At 50.7% G+C, this 23,364-nt stretch overlaps 1 protein-coding gene across 1 annotated transcript in view; it reads right to left on the minus strand.

The window, feature by feature from the left end:
* The window catches only part of efcab11 (EF-hand calcium binding domain 11), a 149,045-nt gene that overhangs the window by 105,426 nt on the left and 20,255 nt on the right, over window positions 1-23,364 (minus strand). The window contains exons 3-5 of the mRNA XM_072493823.1: window positions 19,754-19,802; window positions 16,606-16,724; window positions 15,172-15,263 (exon numbers count right to left, since the gene is read on the minus strand). Of these exons, the coding sequence (XP_072349924.1) occupies window positions 15,172-15,263; window positions 16,606-16,724; window positions 19,754-19,802 (260 nt within the window). The remainder of the gene's footprint in view (window positions 1-15,171; window positions 15,264-16,605; window positions 16,725-19,753; window positions 19,803-23,364) is intronic.

Genomic DNA, 23,364 nt, shown 5'->3' on the forward strand with positions numbered 1-23,364 from the left:
GTGCTTAACACAGTCTATGGGCTCCCCTGCTCCCTGATAACCTGCACTAAAGCTCTTCAGAAAAAAACCTTTTGAAGGCACGAAAACACTCTTCTTGATTTTAATCTGCCTTAAGTGCGCCCCTGCTCACAAGAACTGTAATATTTTCAAAGGGAAGGGTCAAAGCCAGTAATAAATCCTCCGAGGGAACACTACTTCAATCTCATTAAGGGTTTTTATTATCCATTCGAGTACTTCACTTCAGCTTCCGACAGCAAATGTAGAGTTTTAACCATTGATACACGCCACAACCGTATCAATGTAAACTGCACTCCAGAAATCTGACATAAAAGGAAAATCGTATTCACTCACTCAGAGAAGTGTGAGGGAAAGACAGAAAGAAAGAGACAAGAGAGGGAGACAGACAAACAGAGAAAGGAAGGGGGGGGGGAGAAAGAGAGGAAGAAACAGAGAGGCAGAGAGAGAGAGAGAGAGAGAGGAGAGAAGAGAGGGGGTATAAAGAGAGAGAGAGTGAGAGAGGGGGAGAATAGAGAGAGAGGAGGGGAAGAGAGAGAGAGGGGGGAAGGAGAGAGAGAGAGAGAGAGGGGGGGAAGGAGAGAGAGAGAGAGAGAGGGGGGGAGGAGAGAGAGAGGGAGGGAGGGGGAAGGAGAGAGAGAGAGAGAGAGGGGGGAGAGAGAGAGAGAGAGAGGGGGGAGAGAGAGAGAGAGAGAGGGGAAGAGAGAGCGAGAGGAGGGGAAGAGAGAGAGGAGAGAGAGGGGGGGGAGAGAGAGAGATGGAGAAGGGGAAGAGAAGGGGGGGAGAGAGAGAGGGGGGAAGAGAGAGAGAGAGAGAGGGGGGGAAGAGAAGGGGGGGAGAGAGAGAGGGGGGAAGAGAGAGAGAGAGAGAGGGGGGAAAGAGAGGGGGGAAAGAGAGGGGGGAAGAGAGGGGGGGAAGAGAGGGGGAAGAGAGGAGGGGGGGAAGAGAGGAGGGGGGGAAGAGAGGAGGGGGGGAAGAGAGGAGGGGGGGGAAGAGAGGGGGGGGAAGAGAGGGGGGGGGAAGAGAGGGGGGGGAAGAGAGGGGGGGAAGAGAGGGGGGGGGAAGAGAGGGGGGGGAAGAGAGGGGGGGGGGAAGAGAGGGGGGGGGAAGAGAGGGGGGGGAGAGAGGGGGGGAGAGAGGGGGGAAAGAGGGGGGGGGGAAGAGAGGGGGGGAAGAGAGGGGGGGGGAAGAGAGGGGGGGGGAAGAGAGAGGGGGGGGAAGAGAGAGGGGGGGGAAGAGAGAGGGGGGGGAAGAGAGAGGGGGGGGAAGAGAGGGGGGGGAAGAGAGGGGGGGGGAAGAGAGGGGGGGGAAGAGAGGGGGGGGGAAGAGGAGGGGGGGAAGAGAGGGGGGGGAAGAGAGGGGGGGGAAGAGAGGGGGGGGAGAGAGGGGGGGGAGAGAGGGGGGGGAAGAGGGGGGGGGAAGAGAGGGGGGGAGAGAGGGGGGGGAAGAGAAGGGGGGGAAGAGAGGGGGGGAAGAGAGGGGGGGAAGAGAGAGGAGGGGGGAGAAGGGAGAGAGAGAGAGGAAGACAGTTTTTTTGTCTCCTAAGCAAACCACAGGAACATCAAAATAAAGATGAAAGAGAGGGGGGAGGAAGAGAGAGGGGGGGGAAAGAGAGAGGGGGGGAAAGAGAGAGGGGGGGAGAAGGGAGAGAGAGAGGAAGACAGTTTTTTTGTCTCCTAAGCAAACCACAGGAACATCAAATAAAGATGAAAGAGAGGGGGAGGAGAGCGAGAGAGTGGGTGGGGGGGAGGAGAGAGAGAGAGAGAGAGAGAGAGAGTGAGAGAGAGTGGGGGGGGGGGGAGGAGAGAGAGAGAGAGAGAGTGGGGGGGAGGAGAGAGTGTGGGGGGAGGAGAGAGTGTGGAGAGAGTGTGGGGGGAGGAGAGAGTGTGGGGGGAGGAGAGTGTGGGGGGAGGAGAGAGTGTGGGGGGAGGAGAGAGTGTGGGGGGAGGAGAGAGTGTGGGGGGAGGAGAGAGTGTGGGGGGAGGAGAGAGTGTGGGGGGAGGAGAGAGTGTGGGGGGAGGAGAGAGTGTGGGGGGAGGAGAGAGTGTGGGGGAGGAGAGAGTGTGGGGGGAGGAGAGAGAGAGTGGGGGGGGAGGAGAGAGAGTGGGGGGGAGGAGAGAGAGTGGGGGGGAGGAGAGAGAGTGGGGGGAGGAGAGAGAGTGGGGGGGGAGGAGAGAGAGTGGGGGGGGAGGAGAGAGAGGGGGGGGAGGAGAGAGTGGGGGGGGAGGAGAGAGTGGGGGGGGGAGGAGAGAGAGTGGGGGGGAGGAGAGAGAGTGGGGGGAGGAGAGAGAGTGGGGGGAGGAGAGAGAGTGGGGGGGAGGAGAGAGAGTGGGGGGGAGGAGAGAGAGTGGGGGGGAGGAGAGAGAGTGGGGGGGAGGAGAGAGAGTGGGGGGGAGGAGAGAGAGTGGGGGGAGGAGAGAGTGGGGGGAGGAGAGAGAGTGGGGGAGGAGGAGAGAGTGGGGGGAGGAGAGAGAGTGGGGGGGAGGAGAGAGAGTGGGGGGGAGGAGAGAGAGTGGGGGGGAGGAGAGAGAGAGTGGGGGGGAGGAGAGAGAGTGGGGGGAGGAGAGAGAGTGGGGGGGAGGAGAGAGAGTGGGGGGGAGGAGAGAGAGTGGGGGGGGAGGAGAGAGAGTGGGGGGGGAGGAGAGAGAGTGGGGGGGGAGGAGAGAGAGTGGGGGGGAGGAGAGAGAGTGGGGGGGAGGAGAGAGAGTGGGGGGAGGAGAGAGAGTGGGGGGGAGGAGAGAGAGTGGGGGGAGGAGAGAGAGTGGGGGGGAGGAGAGAGAGTGGGGGGGGAGGACGAGAGAGTGGGGGGGAGGAGAGAGAGTGGGGGGGGAGGAGAGAGAGTGGGGGGGAGGAGAGAGAGTGGGGGGGAGGAGAGAGAGTGGGGGGAGGAGAGAGAGTGGGGGGGGAGGAGAGAGAGTGGGGGGAGAGGAGAGAGAGTGGGGGGAGAGGAGAGAGAGTGGGGGGGGAGAGGAGAGAGAGTGGGGGGAGAGGAGAGAGAGTGGGGGAGAGGAGAGAGAGTGGGGGGAGAGGAGAGAGAGTGGGGGGAGAGGAGAGAGAGTGGGGGGGGAGGAGAGAGAGTGGGGGGGGGAGGAGAGAGAGTGGGGGGGGAGGAGAGAGAGTGGGGGGGAGGAGAGAGAGTGGGGGGGAGGAGAGAGAGTGGGGGGGAGGAGAGAGAGTGGGGGGGGGAGGAGAGAGAGTGGGGGGGAGGAGAGAGAGTGGGGGGGGAGGAGAGAGAGTGGGGGGGGAGAGAGAGTGGGGGGGGAGGAGAGAGAGTGGGGGGGAGGAGAGAGAGTGGGGGGGGAGGAGAGAGAGTGGGGGGGAGGAGAGAGAGTGGGGGGGGAGGAGAGAGAGTGGGGGGGGGAGGAGAGAGAGTGGGGGGGGGAGGAGAGAGAGTGGGGGGGGAGGAGAGAGAGTGGGGGGGGGAGGAGAGAGAGTGGGGGGGGAGGAGAGAGAGTGGGGGGGAGGAGAGAGAGTGGGGGGGAGGAGAGAGAGGGGGGAGGAGGAGAGGGGGGAGGAGGAGAGAGAGGGGGGGAGGAGAGAGAGGGGGGGAGGAGAGAGAGGGGGGGAGGAGAGAGAGGGGGGGGAGGAGAGAGAGGGGGGGAGGAGAGAGAGAGGGGGGGGAGGAGAGAGAGGGGGGGGAGGAGAGAGAGGGGGGGGAGGAGAGTGAGGGGGGGGAGGAGAGAGAGGGGGGGGAGAGAGGGGAGGGGGGAGGAGAGAGGGGAGGGGGGGAGGAGAGAGGGGAGGGGGGGAGGAGAGAGGGGAGGGGGGGGAGGAGAGAGGGGAGGGGGGGAGGAGAGAGGGGGGGGGGAGGAGAGAGGGGGGGGAGGAGAGGGGGAGGGGCGGGGGGAGGAGAGAGGGAGGGGGGAGGAGAGAGGGGAGGGGGGAGGAGAGAGGGAGGGGGGGAGGAGGAGAGAGAGGGGGGGGGGAGGAGAGAGGGGGGGGGGAGGAAAGGGGGGGGGAGGAGAGAGGGGGGGGGGAGGAAAGAGGGGGGAGGAGAGAGAGGGGTGGTGAGGAGAGAGAGAGAGAGAGAGAGAGGAGAGCGTGAAGTGGAGAGAAAGGAAAAAAAAGAGAGAGAGAGGGGAAAAAATATTTTTGCCTCCTCAGTGAACCACAGAATCATAAATAAAGATGAAGACAAGATACAATAATTATGTTCGTTTTATAAAAGCAGTATTTATTTGAAGCATTTGCACAGTTTTGAAACACTCCAACTGAAGGAAGGTTGAAGTTTTATTGCAGGTCAATCTGAGGGGAAGCAATTACGGTGTCACAGTCACTTTGCTTTAACTATATGGCAACAAACCACCAATAACGTGCCCCCACCATCATCCCGGACACAAAAGCTAAAAAGAACCTCGATCATATTCATCCCTGCCGAATAGAAAAGATTATAGCATCAGTCAGGCCCTCAGGATTTGTTGCAGGCCTGATGGGCGAATGGTAGCCTTCTGCACTGTAGGGATTCTAAGATATGATTCTATGATACTGGAAGGTGGTTTACAGCCAATTAAGTACTTTTTTTTTTGAAGTCACTGTTGAAGGTGGGAAAAGAGCAGCAGCCAGTTTGTGCGCAGGAAGAACTCCCGACAAACTGCAATGTGAATAATGACCAGATTTTCTGTCTGTCAGGTTGGTTGAGGGGTTGGATTTTGGCCCAGGAAGACAGAGATACTGCGTCTGCTCCTCTTCAAATAGTGCTGGGGACGTTCAGCGAGAACAAACTGCTTCCTACAATTTAATGCCGCAGTTAATAGGCGCCACCTCGATCGGTGTGGCCTTCCGCATGCGGTACTTGGGTGCGCGTTGGTCTGGATTGTTGCCGTCAAGTTCAAAAGGCAGACCTGAACCCACGAGCCCCCGTCTCAGGGGCAAGGGGATAGCCCACCAGAGCTACAGGCCATCCCCCGGAACACTAGAGCCTGGGAAAGATTACCCTCCAGGAGAATCAAATCGGTCGCTTTTAAAGAATGAAATTGCTAATTACATTCCTCCCTCGCCCCCACCCACTGGCAGCAAAAACATAGCAAGGAACAAAAATCAAGGAGTCGAAAGAAGGAACAAAAGAAAAGTGCAAACAGGTTCTTTAGAGCAGGGTAGAAAAAAAAATTCCAGAGACAGATTGCATGCCTTTGGTCCAACCCGCATGTGTACAATAGCAGACAAGCAAGGAAGACAAAACATCAGAAGGAATGAATGGTCCTTCATGGCCCCGATAATCTGCCTGTTTTAATGGTTTAGCTTCAGGCTGATCTTTTACACAGAGGGGGAGACTGTACAAATACACACACCCCGCCCTGACTCTCCAGCAAAAGGAAGCACCTTAAGAGGGCAACATGACCTATTCGATACAATGAACATCATTGCACTTCCTGCAAAGACCGTTCTGAAACTTTGTAATGTTCTCCTGATCGTACTGCACACCTTCAGAGTGCAACGTGATCCAGGTGGGAAATGACAACGTTGTTGCACTTTCCTGTTGTGGCCACTTGAAACGTTTTGTAATCTTTTCCAAATAAAGTACATTTTTGCAAAAATAGAAGGAAAAAGTGTTACATTTCTCTCTGGCTCCCTTCGCAACCTGGTTGAGGGGGCAGCCCACTGTTATTAACAGAGGGAAAGCGGTCAGTCAATCTGCGCACACACACACACAGCAAGCTTCCACAAAGAACAAGGTGATAATGACCACATCATCTGTTATGATGGTGCTGCTCGAGTGATGGAGATTTTGGCTGGCAAGCCGGGGAGAACTCCTGTGGACGGCTCCTATCCTATTATTGATAAAGAGCCAACCCCTTGCTGCGTATCCACTGTTTCTGGTTCTATATCTGCCACAATCATAATAGCTCATTGCACAAAGGCAGAGCGATAAGCTGCCCTCTGCAGCCATGCTGATGAGCAAGTAAGTGTCTTTGCCACAAGGACAGGCTGATGTTAGCCTATTTGTTCGATGAACAAATGAAGAAAATCTTCTGCTCAGTCCTTTCCCCTTACCATCGAACGCCCACAGCGCAGAAGGAGACCATTCAGCCCATCGGGTCTGCACCAACCCTCCGAGCGCCCCACCCAGGCCCACTTCCCCCACCCTATCTCCAAAACCCCCACCTAACCTGCACATCTTTAGACTGTGGGAGGAAACCGGAGCACCCGGGAGGACACCCACACGGGGAGAGAACGTGCACACGGTCACCCAAGGCCAGAGTTGAACCTGGGTCCCTGGCACTGTGGGACAGCAGTGCTAACCACTGCGCCACCCACTTATGAAGTGTGTTCTTCACTCTTGTTGTGACTAGCGGAGAGGGGGGGGGGGGGGAAAGAAGGCTTCCTTAAACTGTCCAGCCAACAGGTGACTCCTGTCCACCCCCATTGTCAATCTCCTTCAAAAGATTAGTCCAACACACTGGTCAATGTCAGGACTGTGCTGCAACTCAAGAATGCAGCACGGTAGCACAGTGGTTAGCACAGTTGCTTCACAGCTCCAGGGTCCCAGGTTCGATTCCCAGCTTGGGTCACTGTCTGTCGGAGTCTGCACATCCTCCCCGTGTGTGCGTGGGTTTCCTCCCGGTGCTCCGGTTTCCTCACAGTCCAAAGATGTGCAGGTTAGGTGGATTTGCCATGCTAAATTGCCCTTAGTGCCCGTTAGGTGGGGTTACGAGGATGGGGGTGGAGGCGTGGGCTTGGGCGGGGGTGTTCTTTCCAAGGGCCGGTGCAGACTCGATGGGCCGAATGGCCTCCTTCTGCACTGCAAATTCTATGATCTCCTCCATCGCAGTGTCATCAAGAACACAATGAAGTATTGGAGGAACAGTGTAGCGCAACAATTACTCACTCAAGTCGAGAAGTGATGAAGTCAATCGAGGCTTTATTACGCAGACTTGTTCCCCAGCAGCTCAGTTACAGAATGCAGCTGCTGGGAGAACCCGGGGCTCTTATACTCCGCCTTTCTGGGCGGAGACAGCAGGCCGCAGATCCAACCAGGACCCAGGACATGTCAGCCAATAGCCTCTCGGCTTCACAGGTACCGTACTACCCCTAATACATACCACCATAAACAGGTCCACCATGCTCTAAGCAACTGGCAGAACAGGCTCCAGGGTTGAATGGGTCCACTCCGGTCTTCTTGGGTTCTATGACAGCACCCAGGTGGAGGTGCCCATTGCCTCTCAGCTGACTTCCACTTGCAGCACTATCTCAGTCTCCTTCCCCCCAAAAAAAACATCAAATCCGTCCCCCAAAGAAATCTAAAGAAGTGGCATAGTTGAAAGGGGATTGATTATGACCAATTTGCAAATAATTGCCTAAGTGCAGGCAAATTTACAGCATCTTAATTTAAGGGGAAAAAAGAACTGTGATACTGCTTCTGAAGTAGCCTTGGTGTACGTTCTTCACACAAATGTTTCAGCAAGCCAAGTCGCCTGATTAGCTGGGCGTGCCCCCACATAGTAATTTTAAATGTTTCAGGTTTGTTAAATGTGTGCACCGACGGGCGGCACGCTGGCGCAGTGGTTAGCGCTGCTGCCTCACGGCGCCGAGGACCCGGGTTCGATCCCAGCCCGTGTGGAGTTTGCACATTCTCCCCGTGGCTGCGTGTGTTTCGCCCCCACAACCTAAAGATGTGCAGGCTAGGTGGATTGGCCACATGAAATTGCCCCTTCATTGGAAAAAATGAATTGGGTACTCTAAATTTAAAAAAAACATGTATTAGATGTGTGCGAACGTGGCATTTTTTAACACCGATCTTAATCCAACCATTTAATCCTTCAGACATTTTTTGAGAAAAAAAAAAGTGTAACTAATTCTTCGAGAGCTGCAAAAATATAAAATGAAAGCACTGATCTGTGTCCGTCCAACAGGGATGTGTCAAGATGATTCAGTGTCAAATATGTTGCTCATCGGCTGCAAGCAGTGGCCCGATCACTGCCAGATTGTCCTCGCGTTCACATACCCCCAACACCCTCCAAACCACCCCCTTCCCTCCAACCTCAAGGAGCATCTTGCAAGCACCAGCTTAGACTCCAGGACAATGAGGCAGTTTAAATGGCGCAGACGCATCTTTCATAAAAACACAAGATAGGAACAGGAATCAGCCACTCAACCACCTTCCCACACCTATCCTTCCAGGCCACACACCATCCTGACTTGGAACTATAATCGGCCGTTCCTTCACTGTCGCTGAGTCAAAAACCTGCAACTCCCACCCTTACAGCACGGTGGGTGGACCTACAGCAGCTCGGCCCCACCAGCTCAAGACCAATTAGGGATGGGCAGTAAATGCTGGCCTCGCCAGTGACACTCGTACCCCAAGAACAAAATATTTTTTAAAAAGTCGATCCATCTCAGATAGCGGCTTAGTAGTAATGTCACTGGACTAGTAATCCAGAGGCCGAGGCAAATGTTCTGGGGACATGGGTTCGAATCCCACCACGGCAGCTGGTGGAATTGGTGGATTGGCCACGCTAAATTGCCCCTTAAATTGGGGAAAAAAGTAATTGGGTACTCTAAATTTATTTTTAAAATTAATGGCGATCAGGAATGGCTAGCAAGGCACTTAATTCAAGGACAATTAGGGATAGGCAATAAATACTGGCCGTTCTTAGTGACATCTCATCAAATCATAGAATCCTGACAGGGCAGAAGGAGGCCATTTGGCCCAGTAATAAGTTTGCACCAACCCTCTGAAAGGGCACCCTGCCTAAACCCACAGCCCCACCCGAACACAGAAATCCCATCGAACCGTTTGGACATTAAGGGAAAATTGACCATGGCCAATCCACCAAACAGGCACATTTTTGGACTGTGGGAGGAAACCCACGCAGGTACAAGAAGATAGTGCAAACTCCACACAAACAGCTAGTTCATTGTACTGTGCATGCTCACCTATGCACACACGCAAAATAACAGCCCCCCCCCAAAAAAACATGCCCTCAGGTGGGCAAGCCCGAGGTTAAAATCCATGGCCAACACTCACTAGTAAAGCTATGTTAAAAGGAGAAAATGCTGGAAAATCTCAGCAGGTCTGGCAGCATCTGTAGGGAGAGAAAAGAGCCAACATTTCGAGTCCGATGACTCTTTGTCAAAGCTAGGTTTCTGAGTTGAACACAGAGAAGCTGTTCCCACCTGTACAAATGAGTAACCCTGTAAAACAGCTACAGGAACACTAAGTGGAGTAAATTAGTCTGGCTAACCATGATTGAAATTCAATATAAACTTGTGCCTTATCTGCAAGTGGAGGAGATACTGATTGAAACCTTCCCAAAGTTTCCTGGCTTCAGTACATGCGTCTTCATTCATCGGAATATGGATGTGAAGGATGTTATTGATAAGTCAGGCTGCTCCTGACTTTATCAATTGTGGAAATTTTGACCTTACTCTCTCCCGCTCAAAAAGGCTCCAGAAACTTAGAAGGGGTGGGAGAGAGAGAGAGAGAGAGAGGGATATAGTTTTAAAAAAATGTTTAAAATACATTTAGAGCACCCAATAATTTTTTTCCAATTAAGAGGCAGTTTTCGCGTGGCCAATCCACCGAGCCTGCACATCTTTTTGGGTTGTGGGGGTGAAACCCAGGCAAATGCAGGGAGAATGTGCAAACTTAGGGGCTGTTTAGCACAGGGCTAAATCGCTGGCTTTGAAAGCAGACCAAGGCAGGCCAGCAGCACGGTTCAATTCCCGTACCAACCTCCCCTGAACAGGGCGCCGGAATGTGTCGACTAGGGGCTTTTCACAGTAACTTCATTGAAGCCTACTTGTGACAATAAGCGATTTTCATTTCATTTCATTTTCATTTTCATTTTCAACTCCACACAGAAAGTGACCCGGGGCCAGGGTCGAACCCAGGTTCTTAGCGCCGAAGGCAGCAGTGCTAACCCAAGAGGGATATAGTTAATTAAACATTTCATAAAGTCACAGAGCTTTGCAGCACAAAAAGAAGCCCTTTCATAGTGTCGGCACCAGCTATCAAGCACCTACCTATTCTAATCTCAGTTTCCAGCACTTGGTCTCTAGCCGTGTACACTATGGTGTTTCTAGTGCTCATCCAAATGCTTGCGAGGGTTCCAGTCTCTACCACCCTGTCAGGCAGCGGGTTCCAGACTCCCACCATCCTCTGGGTGAAAAAGGTTTTCCTCAAATCCTTTCCAAATCAAATCCCCCTGGTTATTGACCCCTCTATTAAAGGGTAAAAGGGCACCCTGCCTAAACCCACGGCCCCACCCGAACACAGAAATCCCACCGAACCGTTTGGACATTAAGGGACAATTGATCATGGCCGATCCACCAAACGGGCACATTTTTGGACTGTGGGAGGAAACCGGAACACCCAGAGGAAACCCACGCAGGTACAAGAACCCACGCACCTCAGACTCTCCAAGTCCCTTATGATTTTGTACACCTCAATCAGGTCTCCATTCAGCCTGCTCTGCCCCCAAGGAACACAACCCCAGTTTAAGCAGCCTCTCTCCACAGCAAACAACATCTTTAATGTGCCTACACCCAAATTCCATTTTTGGAAAGAAAAAACTATTTTAATCCCACTGCCTTCTTGCGATTCCCTTAAGGGAGATTCATTTTGGGCACTTTTTTCCCAAACCTCCATTCTTCACACAAGGACTTCTTTAAAAAGGGGCTTTTCACAGTAACTTCATTTGAAGACTACTTGTGACAATAAGCGATTTTCATTTCATTTCATTCAAGTGTCACATTTCATGACCTTGAGCTTTTGAGATTAATCCATATTATCGGCAATGAAATTAAATAGGGTTTGAAAAAAGTTAACTCTTGGGAACACAAAAGGTGTTCAGGATGTCGATTCAGACATTTAGCTGCAAGGCAAAAATTTGCATTATTTTTAAAAAAACGTTGCAAGGGATAATTGGTAAATTTCATTGTGAAAACTCTTCATTCATGGATTTCATGTAAAATAAACTAGTTGCCAATTCACAACAGGTTTCACATTGCTCGATTGATTGCCCCGCCTGCTGGATATTAAGGGAACTGCAGGTGGTGGCATTTAAGATGATTCAAAAATCCAACATTCGTATAGTGTAAGATATTATGGTCGTGGCTTCTGGGTCATTGCATCATTTAACTAGATACCCGACACTAAAGTAAACTCCTCATGAGAGGGGCCACAGGATCTGCTTAAGGGAGATGAAACTGAAGTGCAGACCAAAATGTAACAATTGAGAGAAGGTGACCAAGTGTATTTTACCAGTGCGGGGATCGAACCGGCAACCTTGCCGTTATTAACACAACGCTGTAACCGAGGCATTCTTTGAAGACACTCTAATTGGATTAATTTTCCCTGTAGTTTTCTGTATTTTTTTTTTTAAAGGAATGGTCAAAAAATCTACCATCCAGGGTGGCACGGTGATGCAGTGGTTAGCACTGCTGCCTCACGGTACCAAGGACCCAGGTTCGATCCGTGTAGAGTTTGCACATTTTCCCTGTGTCTTACCCCCACAACCCAAAAAGACGTACAGGTTACGAAAGAGAAAATGCTGGAAAATCTCAGCAAATCTGGCAGCATCTGTAGGGAGAGAAAAGAGCTAGCGTTTAGAGTCCGATGACCCTTTGTCAAAGCTAACAGACAGAGAAAGTGGGGAAATATTTATACTGTGGAGTGAGAATGAAAGATGAGTCATAGTCACAGAAACCCAGGGAAACCGGCTGCTAATAGCCACAGAAACCAAGGGGAAAGAGTGTTAATGGCAGTCCCCAGAGAGGACAAAAGATGCGAAAGGCCAAACAGCAGGGAAACTATCATCAGAGGATGACCTGTAGATGTGGGGGGAGGGGAAGGGGGGAACCAAAGAGGAGAAAGGTGAAGGAAAGGTGGATAAGATTGGGGGGGGGGGGGGGGGGGGGGGGAGGAAATTAAATATATATTCAGAAAGAAAGAAATGGTAAAAGACAGTGAAAAACAAATGGGGCTGATCTGAAGTTGTTGAATTCGATGTTCAGGCCGGAAGGCTGCAGCGTGCCTAACCGGAAGATGAGATGTTGTTCCTCCAGTTTGTGTTGCGCTTCACTGGAACATTGCAGCAGGCCAAGAACAGACATGTGGGCATGGGAGCAGGGTCTTTTGTTAAAATGGCAAGCAACAGGAAGATCAGGGTCCTGAATGCGTACAGACTGAAGATGTGGTCTCCTCTATATCGGAGAGACCAAACGCCGCCTGGGTGATCGCTTTGCTGAGCATCTTCGGTCTGATGCTGCCAAACTTGCTGAGATTTTCCAGCATTTTCTCTTTCGTTTCAGATTCCAGCATCCACAGTAATTTGCTTTTCTCCAGACGTACAGGTTAGGTGGATTGCCACTCTAAATTGCTCCTTAATTGGAAAAACTTTAAAAAAAGTTCTCTACCATCCACACACTCACGATAACAGAAAGGTCTGTTCCCACCGAGTGTATCTGATGCGACAAGAAGACTCCAGCAAGTCAGCTGCACATATTGTTCCTATTTAAAATTCCCTTCGTTCTTCACACATCCATCCAAAGCCTCTGCTTCCCGTACCAGCCTCCCCGAACAGGCGCCGGAATGGGGCGACTAGGGGCTTTTCACAGTAACTTCATTTGAAGCCTACTTGTGACAATAAGTGATTTTCATTTTCATTTCATTTTTCATTTCTTTCTACCAGCCTTCACACCACCGAGAACTCGATGGTCCTCCAGCGGTGCCCCTTACCCATCCTTAATATGCTTTGCTCCATCATTGGTGGCCGTGCCTTCAGCTGGCCTGAACTCCTGAATTTCCTCCCTAGATCTCTCTTTCGCCCTTAAAACCCACCCTCTTTGGCGTTTGCTTTGGGCCATCTGTCCCAACATCTCCTTATATGGCCCAGTGTGAAGTCACGTTCAATAATGCAAGCGAGAAATGCTTTGGAACTTTTCACTGAATAGATTCAAGTTGCCGTTGCCCCAGTTGAGGCCGGTTGACTTAGAACAGGTCAGAGTTCAAACCTGGACATAGCCCTGGTCGATAGAGTGAAGTCTAACACTAAACAACGAACCTGCCAAGTGAGCCACTTGCTGGCTCCATTCTGCAGCCTAGAATGTTCTGTCAGCGTGCGCTGGACATGTCCGTGTTCAGTTCACACAGTGTGTGGCACCGGACTCACTATCCAACTCAGCTCGCCTGTCGGAGATGGCGACGGAGGAGCCCCGACAGGTAGAGAGTGGGATTGTTTCAGCCTTTATGCGTGGTCAGGGTCTCTGGCCGGTCACTTCATCCAGCCCAAATCAGTGAACTCCTGACAATTGAGGGGCCCACTGCATCTGTTCAGTCCCAAACCTCATCAAGAACAGTAGAAACAGCAGCTTGCAGCGCAGTGGTTAGCACCGGGACTGCGGCGCTGAGGACCCGGGTTCGAATCCCGGCTCTGGGTCACAGTCCGTGTGGAGGTTTGCACATTCTCCCCGTGTCTGCGTGGGTTTCGCCCCCACAACCCAAAGATTGTGCAGGTTAGGTGGATTGGGCCACGCTAAATTGCCCCTTAATTGGAAAAAAAATAATTGGGTACTCTAAATTTATTTTCAAAAAGAACAGCAGAAGCAGAGGACTGGCCATATGGTTAAATTAAAGATGAAATCTGCTAAAATAATATTTCAACGAGCAAGTGGGTCCAGCTGTGGGAGCAGGTTGCCCCAGTGGAAGCAGTTAGCGCTGAACTAATCCAACAAAAATTAGATAGATTTCTACCAGAAACTAACAGTTCGGATTACATTAAATGGGTAATTTGAGACACGGCATATCTGAAGAGGATTAAAAAGATTAGGTCTCCTTTCTCTTGAGCAGATAATAATAATCTTTATCAGTGTCACAAGTAGGCTTACATTAAGATTGCAATGAAGTTACTGTGAAAAGCCTCTAGTCGCCACATTCCGGCCCCTGTTTGGGTTCGGAGGAAGAATTCAGAATGTCCAATTCACCCAACAAGCACGTCTTGCGGGACTTGTGGGTGGAAACCGGAGCACCCGGAGGAATCCCAACCAGTCACGGGGAGAACGTGCAGACTCCTCCGCACAGTGACCCAAGCCCGGGGGGGGGGGCGGGGGTGGGGGGGGTGGGGGTGGGATGTCTTTCCGCACCAGCACCCCAGGACACGCACATGTAAAATCAAGCCCAGCGACTGGACCATGAAAACGACAAACACTGAGAAATTCCACAAGGAACTCAGTCGCCTGGGTAGCTGAGATGACTAGCATGAAGACTAGTGGGATCTTGCTCAATGAACCACAAAAGAATTGCTTTGGGGGTGCAGCAAATGAAGTAGGGGAGGGGAGCCACAGTTGTACAGGGGCTTGGTACCGTGCACAATTCTGGTCTCCTCAATTTAAAACAATGGACTGGAAGCAGCCAGTCTCCCCCCAGAGTGCAGTGGAGGTTGAGTCACCGAATTTACTCAAGGCGGAGTTAGAGAGATTTGCGATTGACAAGGCAGCCAAGGGTTTATGCGAGATGGGCAGGCAAGGCAGAGTCGGGCCTCACTCAAGATAGGCCTCGCTCTTATCGAATGGCGAAATAGGCCCGAGAGCTCTCCACCCCCAGAGGGTTACCCCCATCTCACGTCTGGGGCCTGACGTGTTGGGTGTTCTGGATCACATACAGGTCACCAACACTTGAAGTAGTGCAACACTATTTTATTAATAGGTTAACTATTTAAACATACTTGAACTGTGGGTAAATACGATACTAGCTTTAACTAAAGACCTTTGCCTTGTACTAACCAGTTGATGCACTCAGCACATGATGAATGTCTGTGTTGCAGGCTGTGAGCTCTGTGCTCCTAGCTAGCTGCTACTCGAATGAGCGGGAACTCTGATGTCCCCTGTCTTTATAGTGCGTGTGCTCTCACTGGTGATTGGCTGCGGTGTTGTGTGTGTTGATTGGTCCCACTGTGTGTCCATCAGTGTGTGTCTGCACCATGATATACTGGTGTATATTATGACAGGGCCTGTTGTTGATTAATTGATAGAGATCGAGGGCTATGATTCAGCGACATCAACATCCAATCGTGTAGCTACCGGAAGTGAATCTGATGGACCTTGGTCTTTGCTTACCCAGCCATTGGTTCATCTCCGAGGAGCCAGTCAGACAGACAGACAAGTCCATCCCAAGCTGATACGGTGTATATTTCATCGAGTCCAAAATCAGTGACTTACCGGAAAGCTTCGAGCATGGTTTGCTCAGGCAGGTGGGGTGTAACGTCTGCAAACGCCCTTTTAAAATCCTCTAACGTCAAAAAACCCACGACCTGAGGGCGAGATTAAAAGAGAAATAATAAGCAAACAAGTCTACGTTGACACAGAGTGGTTGAAAAGGCTTCAAAGCTACCGTAAGTACAGCGCAAATGCTGCCAGCATTGCACAGTGTGTGTTATCAGACAACATTTGATATCAAACTGCATAAGGAAATATGAAAAGACAGCTGACCAAAGGTTTGATCAAACAACTGGATAACGAAGGGCATAAACTCCAGCATAGATCAGATGGGCTGACTGGCTCGTTTCTGGCCTGTAATTTCTACCCATTTACCTGCCTCCCTGTAACCACTTTCATGTGAAGGTCATGACTGATCCGAGAGCGAAGGGACCGTTAATCGTCTGGCACAACACAGCACAGTGCAAACAGCAGGAGGCCAATTGGCCCATCGGGTATGTGCAGCTCTTTCGAAGACCAATCCCATTCCCCCCCCCCCCACACATCCACTTTATCCCTTTTTGCCAGCAATCATATTCATTCAATTCCCTTTTGAAGCTACGATTGGTTCTGGACCCACACCACCCCATCCAAAAATCAGACCACGTGATCCAAATCCTTTCTCTTCTCCCCCCCCCCCCGCTGCATAAAAATGTTTTTACGCATATTGCCTTTTGCTCTTTTGCCAATTGTCTTCTATCTATCTATGCCATTCTTCATAGAACATACAGTGTAGAAGGAGGCCATTAGGCCCATCGAGTTTGCACCGACTCACTTAAGCCCTTAGTTCAACCCTATCGCCCTCACCCAATAACTCCTCCTAACCTTTTTTGGACACCAAGGGCAATTCCAGCCTGGCCAATCCACTTAACCGGCACGTCTTTGGATAGTGGGAGGAAACCGGCACACCCGGAGGAAACCCAGGCAGACACAGGGAGAACGTGCAGACTCCGCACAGACAGTGACCCAGCGGGGGAATCGAACCTGGGACCCTCGAGCTGTGAAGCCACAGTGCTAACCACTATGCTACCGTGCTGCCCTGGTTCAGCCATTGGAAACAATTTCTATTTGCTCAATTTAAACCTGTGTGGACCTTGGGTAGGGTGCTCTTTCCAAGAGCCAGTGCAGACTCGATGGGCCGAATGGCCTCCTTCTGCACTGTAAATCCTATGATAATTTTGGCCCACACCTCAAATCTGCTCAATGAAAGAAAAGGCGTACATTATAAAACCCATCTCTTGCCGTTCTAACTGCCTCTAGACACAAGAGAGATGCAGTTTTGATCTCAGACAATTGGCAGCGTTGCACCAACAACCTTTTGCCCAGAACCTGTTAAAAATTGCTACTGGCGGCTACAGTGAACGTGCGACCTATCCTAACACAAATCCACTGCGCGACTGGGTGGTAAAACCTACAGCGTGCGTCAAACGCCGAGAAGATGTGCCTTATCTCGTCGTAGCGGTCCTGGGCTGCCATCTTCCTGCTCATTAGGACTGTGAATTGTTCGAGGGACAGGCCTAGAAAAGGGAGAGTACATGATAAATTACACGCAAGTTTATTTTTTCATCCCCTCAGGACGTATGTCATTTTCCCTCCAACCCCCACCCCCCTCCCCTGGCCGTGAGCTCAAACCAATTGCTCAAATAGTGTTGGTGTAATAAATGGATCCCAAGTCTGTGAGTTACGAAACTAGATGCAAATTATTTTCCTCGATCATTCCTTTATTTGCAGAATGCAGCATTACATGCGTGTGCCTTCGACCTACCAACCCGGCAGCCTTTCTTTACATGTGCTCAAGGTATGAAGATTTTGGCTCCTCGGGCCTGCTTTGCCATTCAATAAGGTCAAGGCTGATCCCACTGTGGTTTCAACTCCACATTCCCTCCACCCCAATAACCTTTGACTCCCTTGTTGCCCCTGCCTTAAAAACATTAAATGGGAGGGAGGGTCATCTTTTAATCCATCCTTTTATCATTGTGCACATTTCCTTTTTGTCTTTTCTTGGTTTATACTACGTCCCGAGAATTGTTAGTCAGCGTTTCTGCATGATGGAGCAGAGCTAGAATGTTTAAATCCTCACTTGTTTGTGGTGGCTGGCAGGAGTTGGGGTGGGACTCGGCCTTTAGTGGGGCTGTTGATTTTGAGTGGTATTCCTGCCCTGATGTCATGGTGTGCATCGATGGACAATGGCTGCCAATGAAGATGCTGTTCTGGCTGAAAGTCTCGGCTGAGGCACAGGTCGTCAAGGCCCAATTCCAAGAGCAGAAAGGCGTTTTTTCGGAGGCGTTGAAGGCGCACGAGGAGGTTCTTGCATTGCAGAAAGCACAATGCCCGGTGACTTTCTGCTGCATGACCTGTCGTCCAACCTGATGGGAGTCAGGAGATGGGGTGGAGGGAGGGGAGGGAAAACAGGAAAGGGGGGAGAAACAGGAAAGGAGTGTTGCTGAGCCCAGTTCCTGAAGTGAAGCAGTGAAGAAGTTCCCAGCTCAGTTTCAGAATTGGGTGCCATGTTTCGGGGATCTTGATCCGGAGGCTGGGCAAATTAAATTTGATGGAGCACATCTCGTCCCGTCTTCCGGGGCTGGGGTTGGTGTGGCCTTCTGACCACTGGTCCTGTGTTGTCCTGTTCCGGATGTCGGTCGTGAGGGATTAGGGGTGGTTGAATTGGTCGAGTTATCTCGCCCCCCCCCCACCTCCGTCGCCCATTTCTACAGACACTCTACAAATGGAGCGCCAGCATTGCGTGCCCGATGACATTCACAAGGCAGATCCATTTTTACAAAATTTAGAGTACCCGATTATCTTTTCCAATTCAGGGGCAATTTAGCGTGGCCACTCCACCTAGCCTGCACATCTTTGGGTTGTGGGGGGCGAAACCCAGCAGACACGGGGGGATTGTGCAAACTCCACACGGAGAGTGACCCAGGGCAGGGTTTCGAACGCAGGTCCTCACCGCCGTAGGCAGCAGTGCTAACCACTGCGCCGCCGTGCTGCCCCTGCAGATCCATTTTAAGCACGTGGCTACATTCTCACGTTCTCTACACCTGTTAACACTTGATTCAATGGCGGCCCCTGCCCGCACACGGTTACAAACCCAACAGTCGTCAGGTTCCAACACCCGGCAACGATGAAAGCCAACAGTCTGGTTAAAGAACCGGTTAGCAGGGACAGATATGATTCAACACAGGAATGACTGGGAAGAAGTATCACAAAAATGGTTCGTAGCGTTCAAATGTATTTTAAAAAAAACTCGTGGAATGCATGATTATTCTCCCCCAAAAAACCTGGTTTAATTTTGTGAGTAATTGAGAGATATCGTAAACATCGTAGGTGGGCTTCCAGCCGGTGGTGAGGAATCCCAACGGATTGTGAACGATTCCTCCCAAAGTGCTGGCGTTACCATGTGCTGTATCCGGTTTACAAACCCAACAGAAATTTAAGAAAGTGTTTTTTAAAATAAATTTAAGAGTACCCAATTATTTATTTCCAATAAAGGGGCAATTTAGCCTGGCCAATCCACCTACCCAGCACAACTCCCGACTGTATACACTGTGCCACTACCTCTGCTGGGTCTGTCCTGCTGGTGAGGCAGGATCCAGGAATGGTGAAGGTGGTGTCTGGGACATTGTCTGTAAGGTATGATTCTGGGAGCATGACTACGTCAGGCTGTTGCTTTTTTTTTTTTCTTTAAAGCAAATTTAGAGGACTCAATTATTATTTTTTTTCGAATTAAGGGGCAATTTAGCGTAGCCAATCCACCTAACCAGCGCATCTTTGGGTTGTGGGGCTGAGACCCACGCAGACACGGGGAGAATGTTCAAAATACGTGGACAGTGACCCAGGGCTGGTACTCGAACCAGGGTCCTCAGCGCCATAGTCCCAGTGCTGACCACTGCGCGACGTGCCACCCCTCTAGTCTGTGAGACAACTCTCCCAACTTTGGCACAAGCCCCCAGATGTTAGTACGGAGGACTTTGCAGGGCTGACCAGGCTGGATTTGCCGTGGTCGTTTCCGGGGGGGGTTCCGTCTGGTTTTATTCCTTTGCAGCGGTTGAATATAACGGAGTGGCTGCTGGGCCATTTAAGAGTCAATCACATTTGAGAGAGTCTGGAGTCGCATGGAGGCCAGACCAGGTTTGGGGGGTGGCAGTTTTCCTTCGCCAAAGGACTGCGTCACCGCCTCCCCCACTTACATTTAAAGGCCATCGCTGTCCTCAGCTGCAGCGTGGCTTAGTGGTAGCTCTAGTCAGAGTCAGAAGATTGTGGATTCAAGCCAACACTCCAGTATGGTGCTGAATGAGTGCTGCACTGTCGGAGGTGCCATCCTTCTTTAAGTTGAATTGAGGCAAGGACTCATCTCCCCGAGAGAACGGCACTGCCATCTCTCAGATAAGACATTTAACTGCAATCTGCTTGCCTTCTAATTGGACATAAATATCATATTATGGAACTATCAGGATGGCAGAAGACAAACTCGATAGATTTTGCTCTTTTCATGCCCACTGCAGTACGTTCCCTTCAGGCAGAGTGTTAGGAGGTACAGTACCTGGTAAATCATTTTCCTGCGCGGCAGCCATCACCACATCTGTCTCCATCTGTAACAGATTTTAAAAATAGCTTGGTTTTACAGAGGTGGTACAACATGTATTAATTCTCAAATTACCATTCTATTGGCACAGTAGACACAAGTCAGGAGTGTAATGGAATACTCTCCACTTGCCTGGATGAGTGCAGCTCCAACAACACTCAGGAAACTCAACACCACCCAGGACAAAGCAGCCTGATTGATCGGCACATTCAAACCCTCTGGGGCAGCACGGTGACGCAGTGGTTAGCACTGCTGCCTCGCGGCGCCGAGGGTCCCAGGTTCGATCCCGGCTCTGGGTCACTGTCCGTGTGGAGTTTGTACATTCTCCCCGTGTCTGCGCGGATTTCGCCCCCACAAACAAAACATGTGCCGGGTAGGCGGATTGGCCACGCTAAATTGCCCCTTAATTGGAAAAAATGAATTGGGTACTCTCAAATTTAAAAAAAATGAACATTTGGACCCTCCACCACTGACGTGCAGTGGTAGCCGTGTGTACCATCTACTAGCTGCACTGCAACAACCAAGACTTTATCAACACCACCTTCCAAACCAACAACCTGCCACCTAGCACAAGGGCAGCAGATACATAATAATAATAATGTTTGATTCCCGGCTCGCGTCACTGTCTGTGCGGAGTCTGCACATTCTCCCAGTGTCTGCGTGGGTTTCCTCCGGGTGCTCCGGTTTCCTCTCAAGTCCTGAAAGACGTGCTGTTACGTGAATTGGACATTCTGAATTCTCCCCGTGTACCCGAACAGGCGCGGAATGTGGCGACTAGGGACTTTTCACAGTAACTTCATTGCAGTGTTAATGTAAGCCTACTTGTGACACTAATGAAGATTATAAATCACTGTCTTGTTCTCCAGGAACAGCCACCAGGAATATGTTCTGCTCATCCCTCAGATGGGAGTCTCTTTTACACCGAATTGGAATTCTCCGTCCAAACTGACACTCCCTTCCCCCCCCCCCCCCAAAAAAAAAACTTTCCCCCTCCCAGCTACTCTTAAAATGTCTACCTCTTTCATTCACCTGGCCCTATATCTCCTTATCTGGGTCAGCGCTGAATTACACCTGCAATGATATGTTTAACCGGAGGAGAATAAAGGGTTAGCAAGATTATGTTCATGTACCTCAACACTAGATGGCATCACTGAGTAGTCTTATAAAAGACTGCGTCTCTAAGCTACCTGAGAGAAGCTTTTGGAGAAGGATAGTGAGAGGTTGAGAGAGTGTTAGATGTATTAGAGAGATAATAGATTACTGTAACATAGATTTAATACGGTTCTTTTGTTAGCTATTTCTTAGTAGAGTGTGCGAACCACTTAAAGTAGTGTAAAATAAACCAGCTTTGTTTTAAATACATAACTTAATGTTCTTTGTAAACACTGCGACTTTTAGCTATCGTGGAGAACTATACAAAGAACATCACAACAGCCCCGTGAGGGGGCATTTTGGGATGTTTTACTACAGTAAAAGGTGCTATATAAGTGCAAGTTGTTGTTGTTCGCCGTAATCATTTCCAATGAGAAGTATGTGCTATTAACTGTTTTTCTCTTCCCAGAGGCTACCTGTGCTGCTGAGTGCATTGAAGGATTTGTCTTTGCGCTAGAGATTATTCCTCGCTGCCAGCCCTGTGACTTTGCTCTTGTTTAGAGAACACCAGTGCCTCCAGGGTAACGGGCAGACTCTGCCTTCCCAGTTCTGATGGAAGGCTATCGACCCGAAACATTAACTCTGTTTGACGCTGCCAGACCTGCTAATGATTTGCAGCATTTTCTGTTTTTATTTCAGACTCGGTGTTCCTCACTGTTCGTGACCCAGCAAGGTGGGTGCACCCACGCCACATGTGTTCCTCACTGCTCATGACCCAGCAGGGTGGGTGCACCCACGCCACGTGTTCCTCACTGCTCGTGACCCAGCAGGGTGGGTGCACCCACGCCACATGCAGCGGTTCAAGGTGCCAATTCATCACCACCTGCTCAAGGGCAATTAATTCTGCAAAGCCAGCGATACCCACACGTACGAGTGAATAAATAAAGCAAACTCTCCTTGGCCTCTCGTGCAAAGTCCTGTTGCCTATAACCCATATTGCACCAAATCCCATTCGCTGATCTCCTCCAAGTGCTCGCTGTCCTGCACCGGCTCCCAATATGGCAACAGCTCTCGTTTTAAATTCTCATCAATGCTTCAAATCCCTCCATAGCCTCACTCTTTGCTAGGCCTGCACCCAACTACAGCCCCACAGCCACTTTGAGGTCTCTCCTCCAATCCCAGCCTCCTGATTTCAATCGTTTCACCATTGGCGCCTGTGTCTTTAGCTGCCGAGTTCCTAACTTCTGAAAACCTTTTTAAAAAAATGTTTGAGTACCCAATTCATTTTTTCCAATTACGTGGCAATCTTTTAGCGTGTCCAATCCACCTAGCCTGCACATCTTTGGGTTGTTGGGGTGAAACCCACGCAAACACGGGGAGAATGTGCAAACTCCACACGGACAGTGACCCAGAGCCGGGATCGAACCGGAGACCTCGGCGCCGTGAGGGAGCAGCACTAACCACTGTGCCACCATGCTGCCGTAACTTCTGAAAACCCGACGTCCTGACCAAGCTGGGCACTTGCCCTAATAATAATCTTTCTTAGCGTCACAAGTAGGTTTACATTAACACTTCAGTGAAGTTACTGTGAAACCCCCTAGTCGCCACATTCCGGCGCCTGTTCGGGTACACAGAGAGAATTCAGAATGTCCAATTCACCTAACAAGCACATCTTTCGGGACTTGTGGGAGGAAACCGGAGCACCCGGAGGAAACCCACGCAGACACGGGGAGAAGGTGCAGACTCCGCACAGACAGGTGACCCAAGCCGGGAATCCAAACTGGGACCCTGGAGCTGTGAAGCAACAGTGCTACCCTAACTCAATGTCAACATGGGTCTGATAACACTCCAGTGAAGTACCTTGGGTTATTTTACGAGGTTTGCTTGTGGTGGGGCAGATAAGGGGGGGGGGGGGGGGCAGAGTAGTTCCAGCTCGATTTCCTGCGATAAATGCAAAGTGTGGCTCAGATCCCTGCCTCTGCAGTGCCCAATTCCAAATCTGATCGAAGCGCAAGGCTGCCATCTGCTGTTCAAAAGGGTAGCTACTGTGACCCCACTATTTAAAAAGGGAGAAAACAAAGAATTACAGACCAGTCAGCCTGACATCAGTAGTTGGGAAACGGTAGAGTCTATTGCAAAAGATTTGATAGCAGAGCACTTGGAAAACAGGGGCAGGATCGTACAGAGTCGCCATGGATTTACAAAAGGGAAATCCTGCTTGACAAATCTACTGGAATTCTTTGTGGGCATAACTAGTAGAGTTACTTTCAGAAGGCTTTCAAAAAGGGTCTAAATAAGAGATTAGTGTGCAGTGTTAAAGTGCATGGGATTGGAAGAAGTGTATTGAGATGAATAGAAAACCAATTGGCAGACAGGAAACAAAATGTCAGAATAAGTGGGTCTTTTACCAAGGGGCAGGCAGTGACCAGTGGGGTACCGGAGGGATCAGTGTTAGCACACCAGCTGTTCACAATTTT

This window comes from Scyliorhinus torazame, chromosome 2, assembly GCF_047496885.1.
Source record: "Scyliorhinus torazame isolate Kashiwa2021f chromosome 2, sScyTor2.1, whole genome shotgun sequence".
In the NCBI taxonomy this organism is placed as follows: domain Eukaryota; kingdom Metazoa; phylum Chordata; class Chondrichthyes; order Carcharhiniformes; family Scyliorhinidae; genus Scyliorhinus; species Scyliorhinus torazame.